Source organism: Bombus affinis, chromosome 5 (assembly GCF_024516045.1).
Source record: "Bombus affinis isolate iyBomAffi1 chromosome 5, iyBomAffi1.2, whole genome shotgun sequence".
Classification (NCBI taxonomy): Eukaryota; Metazoa; Arthropoda; class Insecta; order Hymenoptera; family Apidae; genus Bombus; species Bombus affinis.
In genome coordinates, this window is record NC_066348.1 from 15611266 (window position 1) to 15621334 (window position 10069).

Here is a 10069-nt window from a genome sequence, read left to right on the forward strand (position 1 = left end):
GCCTCTGCCTTCTGTGGGATTAACCGCGATTTGACCGGCTATGAGTAGATTCGTATTACGTCGTTTGTACATGGACCATGGATACCAAATCCGATTTCTGGTTCGATCACGCAGCGGAACACGGACGTAGAAGTAGTACGTACACTTTCGTTACGAAAGCCGGTTCTGTGTGGGTGGTACGCACCACGGTGGTCGCATTTTAATTGAAAATTTCGAGGCACGTGTGGGTGCGGATAATAAACGGAGCAATGTAAAAACGTCGGCGTACTTACCCTTGACGAATCGACTAGTCAGGGAAAATAGCGATTCGCCACGATATTTCTGTCGATGTCTCACGTGTACACCCCCGCTCGTGATTCTTAGAATAGTTACTTATTTCACGAAAGACAAAAGTAAACTTATTTTTCAACGACCGACTATTGTTTCATCAAGTTCTATATTTCATTTTCATACTAACAAATTTCTGCAGTCGTATAAAATTTGAAGTTCATGATCGACGTGGAATCATCGAAGTCGCGTTAAAAATAAGAATGAGCTAAGACTCACGAGTGTACATAGTTCGAGAATGAAATAGTTTTACAATAATATGACGTTGGCACGGGTCTACAGCTTGGGCCAATCCGTGGGCGGTTATCGTAAACAGTAACGGAAATTCGAACAGCTGATGCGGACAGCTCGTGTCTCGTTGCAATTAAGCAATGAATCAACCGATCGCGTGGTCGCAAGTCGGTAGAAGTTCGTTCCAGCGAGCAGAGTTAGCTCGAACGAAACGGCACGACGTGATTGAACGGTGAGTCGCTATGAATTTACATAACTCGCTTCGATGTATCGCGCACGACGATTATCCGGATCGTTGCGATTGAAAAAGTTCGCGTCGATTCTTTGTCGCGGCAGCATTTCGCGTTACGACTCACCGACCGATATCACCGAGTAACTTGGTGCGTCGATCGCTGGGGAAAACGAACACACTCCCTGTTTCCCAACAGTTTCCTTTTCCTGCTTTCACAATCTTACCATTAGAACTTCACATTATCGTAATTGTGGCGAAGTAGAGGGATTTCGCAGAGTGTTGCGCAAAATTCATCGATTTACTGTGGTGCGATCATTCGAGCCTGGTTTCTCGAGAGCGTGCGAGAGTTGGTAATGCAAAGGAATAATTTTCTGGATATTTCTATTTTTTTTTTTAATTTTCTAATACGTCATTAAGAATATCATCGATAAGAACAGACGATGGTTCTTGTCGGTAAAACATAAAAAATATATCGAATACAATATCGATCAACATTTTTGTTATGTTTAAGAGAACAAGCCACGTTCTGCATCCACAATCCTGGTATAAATAAAATATAGTAGAACTTTAGCGAATCTATGATACAATCTAGAATGCAAAGAGAAACAAGTAACCGAGAAAATCTAACGGGAAAACGCTTTTTAAATGTTGCAGGTCCAGAGGCTGGCCGAATACGAGAGGTACCTAGGCCAGGAGGCAAGAAACCTAGTGGAGAACGGAAACGGAAGCGTCGGGAGTGGCGCCGTTCTTCAACGTGGTCAGCTCGAGGGCGATCTTCATCGTATCCAGGAACTCTTTCCTGGTGATAACCTCCGGCTACACGAACGAGATGTCCTTACCACGGTACTTGTCTGTTTCTTCGCGCTTTGCTAACATATACATTCGCGCGTAAGACTTTTTCCTTCGTCATCGCGATTACCCAACGCAGAGAAAATCAGCGAAATAAGCGTAAAAAATTTGTTGCTTAAAAAATGTAACAGTTATGGGAGATGTAGGAAAGAACGCTATCGTACGATGCGTTTCAACGATTCTCACGAGCACCCCACAGCATATTTCCTAACACTCGTGAAAAACACTCGCGCGTTCAACACGCGTGATGTTTCCCACGGATCTCACAAGCCACTCCACAGAATCTTTTTCTATGCCGTTTTCACGTATGATGGATGTGACGTATCGTGAAAAAACAACGTTGCTGGATTAACTAGGAAGCGCGTTGTGCTTTTTGACCCGGAAATGTGCATACTTAATCCGTGAAACTGATCCTGCTGGCTGCGAATTATATTCATCGTCGAAATTCTCCATTCTAAACAGTAACTAACGTACTACTCGAGTTTACAATTCGTATTTCGCGAATCAACGGACCAAACAGCTATTTTATGCTTCAGACGCTTCACTCTGCAATTCGCTTCTCAGATTGGACGACTTTTTCATTTGCAATTTGACAGCCGACAGATAATATATAAATCTTTGAAGCTAATGGTAAACGCCGAGTCTTCGGCTTTGTCTTCAGATCGTGACTCGATACTTCGTAGATTGTTTTCTTCTTCTCCTTCGAATTCCTTTTCGATCATACGCAATGATTAAAGTACGCGAGTCGGTGATACAGATTTTCATTCGTATCTACGAGTGACAACACTGTTTGCCGCGGCGCGGCGTGTCATCGTCCCACGTGTATCGCGGTCTAATTTGCATACTGGGCGTAAAGAGTACGTATTGTCAAGAGCAGGGATTACGGGGCATCTAGTGAGATCACGGGTCCGCTGCACTGGTCGCATAGGTGGACCCGTGCTCGCGTTTCTCAATGCTGCTCTGCACCTTCATGCGCATATTCCTGAGAACGATGATAGAACGCTTTCACGAATCACGTAGGATCATTTGGAGTCATCGGTATGTTTACCTGGATTTCCACGGCATTTATTAACATACGATAATTCGATGCAACGCAACAACCAAGTAGTAGCATTAGTAAAGAACCGATAGTTTCAGAAACGACTTAGGCGAGTTACGATCTAGTCGAGAGAACGGAATACGAGGAGCATCGATTTCGTAAGGCAGAAGAAGGCCAAGAAGGAATGACGAGGGACACAAATCTGACGCTCGACGCCGTCAAAGCGAAATATGTTAATCAGTCTGCCCTGTGGTCGTTTGTAATTTCGTGTGTCGTCTTCTTGCTATATTTGGTAGGGTTATTTGTCAGGCGTAACTGTTCATCCGTCTCTGCGCGTCTTGACATCGGCGGAAGTCACGGGAAAAGCAACTGGTATCCGTTGGAATCTCTCGACTGGAACTGCGTCGCAATATATCTAGTAAACGGTCGTTTAATTTTGCTTCTAAACGGCTTCGATATAAATCGGTATTTTCCACTGTTTTCCAGTAGCTTCGTCGAATGTGAACCAGCCTTCGCTAAAAATTTCGAACGGGTTCCTCGCTGAAAAAAACGATGCTTCACCGTCGGTGAATAGAGAGCCGGTGAAATAATGCTGTTAAGACATCCGAATGTTAATGCGGCTTGGCACGTTGGCGTTCAGTTATTAGGCGCCTGCTGCGAGGATGATAATAATTTATGTCCTAGATCCGAGCATCAAAATTAGTCGTTACTTTGTGACCCTTTAACACGGTAACTGGACAGAAGAGCGTCCCTTCCAACGGATAATTTAATGCTAATCCCTTGTCAACTATGCTCGATACCGCGTCGATATTTTCCATTTCCAATATCGATTCCCTGCGTTCTATTTCGTGCAACAAATATAACGGCGATCCAAAAGGATTGGTTAGGTCGAATCGGAGGAATTTTGTTTTGCTTCTCAGTGGTATGGTATTGCCCTTGTTCAAATATAGCAGAGTTTGTTATTGATTTCGTTATACGGCAACGCGGTCTGTTTCGTTTCAGAAAATGAAGAGTCTGATCCGCAAGAGGAACGGCGGGAACCCTGGAAGGCTGACGAGAGTGTTGTCGCAGAAATCTCTAAACGTGTCCAACAACTCACCAGCTCCGAAATCTCCGCCGAGGACTTTCCTCTTGGAGACTCCGGTACAATTCACCACGGTGAGTGATCATAACAGCAATTCGAATATTACGTTTAAGTTCACCGTAATAATACAGTCTCTTTTCCGTAATTACAGGGTGTACAGTCCCAGGACAGACATCTTTTTCTCTTCTCCGACCTATTGCTCATAGCAAAGGCACGAAGCGGTGGTAACTTTAAGCTAAAACAATCCGTAAGAATGAGCGAGCTATGGCTAACTGCCGGGCATATAGAGGATGTGGCCGAAACGAGCAAATCTCAGGAAACGAGCTTCGTCCTCGGCTGGCCCACTACGAACGTCGTTGCAACTTTTATGTACGTGCCTGCCTTTACATGTGCCTTATCCACGCTGTTGGTATCTCGTTCTCTTGTGTTATTGCACCCTTTTCACGTTTCTTTACACCCTCTACCTGGACTCGTAATGGCGTCGCGACTCCGCGTCGCTTCGAGGTCCCAGCCAGAATTCTTTTAGTGGCGCAATAAACTCGCAAACGAGAAACCGCTCGAGGGTGGCGGCAAAGAGATATATCGTTCGATTAACCGTCGAAGTGTCGGCTTTATCGCGACATCGCGCATCACACAAACGTTTATTCGTTTCTTTTAGGACTGCTGCAGCGAGGGATCTCTGGTGGGGACGTTTGACCGAACTCGTACGAGAGGAGAGTATGAAGGAGCCGCCCGACACGAACATTCAAGTCGTGTATCACGACAGTGACACGAACACGGAATACGTAAGTACTGCATACTGCTCTCCGTCGTTGCGCGCAATATACAGTCGCACACGCGTATTCAAAGCCGAACGAGAGGGAGATACACGCGGTCACGCCTTCACGGTCCATTCTTTGCACATCGTAGCGCGCCAAGAGAGACCGTAGTTCGATCGCTTGACCTTCCTGGAGGCATTCTTCTTTCAGATGCCCCTTTTATATCATTGACGTCAACGCTGGAGTGGTTCGGTTCTACTAAAAAGACCCTCCTTCTATCTCGCGGCCTTTGTACGACGTGTTCGCTTCTCCGGTCGAGGTTCATTATCGACCAGCGCGGCGTATTTAAATACACGCGCCGCTCGACACCTCTATTAGAGAACACGCGAGCGCCTATCGTTTGCCAGAAGCTGCGGTCAACGTGAACGCATACTCTCGCGTAACTCCTAATAACTATAATCGCGTGTACCAGCTTGTATTCTCTTCACCGTATGTCTGTGTTGCGCGCGATTACGATTCTCTCCGACCAATCCTGTTATTCGTGTTGCGAGCTACATCCGTGTCCCATCTTGGTATTTGCAGTGTAAGACGATTATGGTGGGATCCGAGATGACAGCGGCAGCCTGTGTGAATTTGGCCACGCGTCTCTTGGATCTGCAAGGACCTTTTCAGCTGTGGGCCAGAACGTCTGCTGACGAGGCGCCGTACCCTCTGATAGGACACGAGAGGCCTTTCGCCGTCAAACTGTCGAATTTGAGACACACGCTGTCTGCGGAGGAAGGTTTCGATTTGGAGCATTGCAACAAAAGTGGACACGATACGTGCCACTTTATACTCAGGCCGGTACCAAAATCGCCGGTAAAGAAGAACAAGTCCAAGATCACTGGGTTATTGAGGAGATCCCTTTCGTTGAACCCGAGTTTGTTTGGAGTCAATTTATCAAGACTCGACGAAAATGGGTTGCCCAAACCTGTGTTGGTAATGCTCCAGCAATTATTCGCCAAGGGACCATTCACGCAAGGAATCTTCAGAAAATCGGCGAACGTTAGAATCGTTCGAGAACTACGAGACCAGATCGAGTCTACTGGAGATCCCAGTTGCTTGGAAGATGCTCCAATTATAGCCGTGGCAGCTCTCCTTAAAGACTTCCTGAGATCCTTACCGGACCCTTTGCTAACTTCCCACCTGTTTCCTCTCTGGATGGATAGCCTGGACACGCCAAATCCTGTTCAAACTATTAAAAAGTAAGCGAAAGAACGACTTTACAGTAACGAGAAATTCTTTGTGTTTGTGCGATATTTAACGGACAGTGGTGATTTCAGTATTTTAGATAGATTGCCCAAAGCGAATTACACCCTGCTATCGCATTTGATCTGCGTTCTACACCATGTGGCACGGCGGTCGAAGCACAATCTCATGTGCGCCAGTAATCTGGGCGTGTGTTGTGGACCAAGCTTACTCTGGTCGCCAAATCCGTCGGTGAATCAGAGCAGGGCGATCCCTACACTAACGGAAATGTTGATTCGTCATTGTGAAGTCCTGTTTGGGGAGGGCGTCACGCAGCTCTTTGGGGAGGAACGCAGCGACAGTGGAGCCGAAGAAAGCACCGATAGCCTTCACTGTGAGCACTTTGCTTTATCTTTCTTCTTCTCCTTCTTCTTCTTCTTCTTCTTCGTCGTCTTTTTCTTTAATTCTTCTTTCTTTTTTTACTCTGTGAATCAGAAGCGAAGTATGCATCTGTTCTTTTGGTATTCAGTTTATGTAAGTGTTTCGATAGTCCACTGAGGAATTTCTCTCGTTGCAGCAGGTGGGCTTTCTCTGGACAGCCTGGACCTGACGGAACCACCACGTAAAGACCATATGTCTCTTTCAAGAGATTCTGGTCTGACCCTGTCGGATTGTCAGCTGTTCATCCCAGAGTCTCCGGTGGGATCCGAGGACTCTGCCGCGAATGCATCGTCATCCAGCTTCGACAAGTCTCTGACCAAAGAGGACAAGTCTACCAGCAAGTCGTACATCCGTGTCTACGGTGGATGGGAAGAGCGAATGAACGGATACGCGGCAAATAATCATCACGCGAGCGCCGTTGAGCATAATTTCAGGGAGGAGAAGAGCAGCATCGGTTACCCTAATCCGAATTTTCAGAGGCAAGATTGGCTGAGGGCTCAGCTGAAGAGAACGCCAAGAACAAAGTTGGACGAGCACGATCATCGTAAGGACAGGTTCGATGAGAAGGATATCTACGGTAGGGAGTATCTGAGACAAGATTCTATGAAGGAGAACATGGAGAATTGCAAGGACATCTACAGGAGTTCGCAACTGGACATAACGCGGGATCTTCGAACGGAATACGAAAGAGCTACGCAACAGGACATCTGTACGGAACGGGTCTCCATTCATAATTCGGAGCAGGATCTGTCGGGAGACACGACGTTGTCCAGTGACAGATACGAATTCAAGAAGGAACGGTTCAACGAGTTCAAGAAGGTCAAGTCGGAAATGTATGTTAATCGCGAGTCACCAGTGTCTCAGAACGGTAGCTACCATTCGGGAAGCGATCTGTACGAGTTCAAAAAGGTGAAGAGCGAGATATATGTGAACAAAGAAACGACGCGTACGGAGAGATACGAATCTGAGAGTAGCATCTATGGAAATAGGGACAGAACGAGCGAGATATACGACTCGAGAGAGAGGAGTGATTTGTACTCGTTCAAGCAAGCCGAGGCGATCGATTTGTACGGTGACGAAGACGACGAAGAAGAGAGAACATGGCCGGATACACCACCACCACTACCACCGAGATTGAGGCATCTGCCACCGGTACACATGAATCTGGAGGACAGACACAAAGTGACGGGTAGGTCAAGGTCTTTACCACCGCCTCCTCCTTATCGTCCGCCTCCTCAACCTCGTGCCTCGGTTACTACTAGGCACCTAGGATATGGAAGATCCGTCGTCGATGACGAGAGTTATGTTTAATATGAAACAAGGAGCTATTAGAATCGCTCTCGCGTGTATGTTTGTGTGTACGTGTGTGGTGTACGTATGATGCGTCTGTGTGTATGTTGGCACTTCGGGAGAATCAAAGAACCGAAAAAGTCGCAGGTCGAGATCATGGATACACGTTGGCACGTGTATCTATGCGATCTCGTTACGACTGAAACTAGTCCAAACTGGAACGCACGTACGATATCGGGAAGAATTGCGATGTGTATAATATTGAATTGTATGCTCACCGAGGAATGAAGAATTATATAGAGTTGCTTAGTGTTTGTTTCCTCAAAACAAATCGAAAAAGTTAAAGTAATTACGTTTAAAGAGATATTCGTAAGTCACAAAACGTTATCGATTGTTGACGATTCCTAGCGATAGGACTTGACTGTTATACAGTGATTCAGGGTGCTTCCACGAGCCTTCATAGGTTTCCCTTTTTCTTTTAAATTAGTTATTCATATAGAGACATTTATTATTAAGTATAGATTGTAGCGGACAAGACTTGCGTCGAGATGATATTATTCGTAATTTCTTTTCTTACGTGAAGAATTTTTGTAAAAATGGAGAAGAATAAAATATATATATATATACTTATATATATATATATATAATGTGTAGAGTACACGTACTATGCGGAAAGAAAAAAAAACACAATCTGTGCGATATTCAAATGCGAACTGCCGTTTAGAGAGGGAGAATCAGGCGTCAATATCTACGGAACGAATCCCGATAATAAAATGCAAATTTTATTGCAACTACGTCAGAAAAGGCAGAGCGAGGTTCGTTTCCATTCGTCGTCCTAACATCATCTTTTTAAATACGTTCACATAGCTTAAGCGCACATCTCTGTATTGATATGTTCCGCAATTTCGAGATTGTCCGACGTTCGCAAACTCGCGCAACAAGAAAACAACATTGACTGCCCCCTTCCCCCCTATCGCGTTTCCTCTTGTGTTCTTTGTATAATAGATTCACGTTTTCTTCTTGTCTCCTAACAGGAAATTGATTCATTGCGGAATAAACATGACAGTTGAATAATTCTTCCTCTCTTTCTCTCTCTCTTTGTTTATTATAATAATACCATTTTGTCTTCTATCTTTTTTTTAAAACTTAGAACATATAAATCGTAGTGTTTCGTGTACGCGAATAATAAAAGGGCGATTATCTTAAACTATAAGATACGCGCGAAAGTTGAACGGAACTGTTCGATCGCGATCCAAATCTTTCGCTCTTCTCTGTATATATTAATGTAAACTGTAATCTTTTATATTGCTAAACGTATATGATATACCCTATGCAATGCCCGTAAGGTATGTATACTTATCTAAATTATACGACATGCTATGAGAAGTAAATATATTTCGTATTTTATACAGTTGCGTGTATTCAACTCTATTCAATATTCATTTCTCGCATCCTGCTGATATCCTGGCGAGCGGCTGCAAGAATTTCAGTGATCGGTCCTGAAAATCATCGCGGACGATCGTGTTTTTTACTTCCGCGCGAGTATCACCTGAATATGCGTTTCTTGTTCTGATCAATTCTTTCAAATAAATGGGGTTATGTTCGTATACAGCATTTATCTGTAAAATGCGTTCACCATGTTTATGGATTACGAGGAATTCGCTAGCCTTCAATTAGACAAGCCTATACCTGATCTGAGAGTACGTAATATCACGTGTGAACGCGATTATCTATAAACGATCGACTCATACTCTAAATGTACATTCCTAGAATGAAGAGCAATTAAAGAAGCACAGTTTAGATCCTAATTTGGAAAAAAAGCCTATAGACAGAGCGCTTCATCTTTTGGCGTAAGTGGAACTTATATATACATATGATAATAAAGCCGACTCGATAACGAGTCACTTTCGCCGAAAATGAAAACCGCGTCTTCCGTATTACCAGGACACACCTCTTTACAGAGAACCGGCATATCCTTGGGGCATGGTTAATAATAGTAATTTTGCGCATAGCGCTTCGACAAATCACTGTACAAAACCTTGAATTAAACCACGTAATCCCGTATGATTATCGTATCAAGGCTGCCACAGCATCATTAATTAATTTTATAAAATCTAGATAGTGGTCTATAGAAGCACAGGTTGCTCTTGCCGTACAGATGATACACATCGATGCTGTTACTTGGTTCAATCTCAGAGTAATATTTATTTCAGTTATAAAAGGATAGTAAATCTGTTAAATAATACATATTACGTGACAGTAGATAAAAATGTGTATATTTGGATCTCGATGATACGATCGAATTATACAAGTAATTCGTGTCATACTCGTTGCGTAACAAGCTATAAAAAAAATATCGCTGTTTTAAGCAGTGTTCTTTTTTAGAAACGCGCAACCGACGTACCTTAAAACGAGATGCATCATCGCATGGGAATCGCAAAATGACTGCATCGGATTGTCGATTACACAACATCGACTTACGATCAACGCATCCCGGTCTATTGTATTACGCGTTACGCGCAACGCAGCATTACGTGTTTTTCATTAGTGGCGTACGTAGGCCGCGTTCGGTCGGTTCCGGCTGAACTCGG

The 10069-nt window shown here is 44.3% G+C and overlaps 1 protein-coding gene and 1 long non-coding RNA gene across 6 annotated transcripts in view; one reads left to right on the top strand and one right to left on the bottom strand.

The window, feature by feature from the left end:
• The window catches only part of LOC126915954 (rho GTPase-activating protein 20-like), a 177559-nt gene extending 168670 nt beyond the window's left edge, over nt 1–8889 (top strand). For 4 of the 5 annotated variants that reach the window (XM_050721199.1, XM_050721201.1, XM_050721202.1 and 1 more), the window contains 7 exons: nt 1445–1633; nt 3681–3836; nt 3914–4131; nt 4421–4547; nt 5103–5764; nt 5843–6141; nt 6325–8889. In XM_050721199.1, coding sequence (XP_050577156.1) covers nt 1445–1633; nt 3681–3836; nt 3914–4131; nt 4421–4547; nt 5103–5764; nt 5843–6141; nt 6325–7499 — 2826 coding nt within the window. In that variant the 3' untranslated portion in view covers nt 7500–8889. The remainder of the gene's footprint in view (nt 1–1444; nt 1634–3680; nt 3837–3913; nt 4132–4420; nt 4548–5102; nt 5765–5842; nt 6142–6324) is intronic. The other variant, XM_050721200.1, reaches the window with a different exon arrangement.
• Nucleotides 8890–9655: 766 nt separating this feature from the next.
• LOC126916046 (uncharacterized) lies at nt 9656–10021 on the bottom strand. Its single transcript, XR_007710400.1, has 2 exons — nt 9883–10021; nt 9656–9820 (listed from the first exon to the last, which is right to left on the bottom strand). It is a non-coding gene; the product is annotated as an uncharacterized LOC126916046 (long non-coding RNA).
• Nucleotides 10022–10069: the final 48 nt, after the last annotated feature.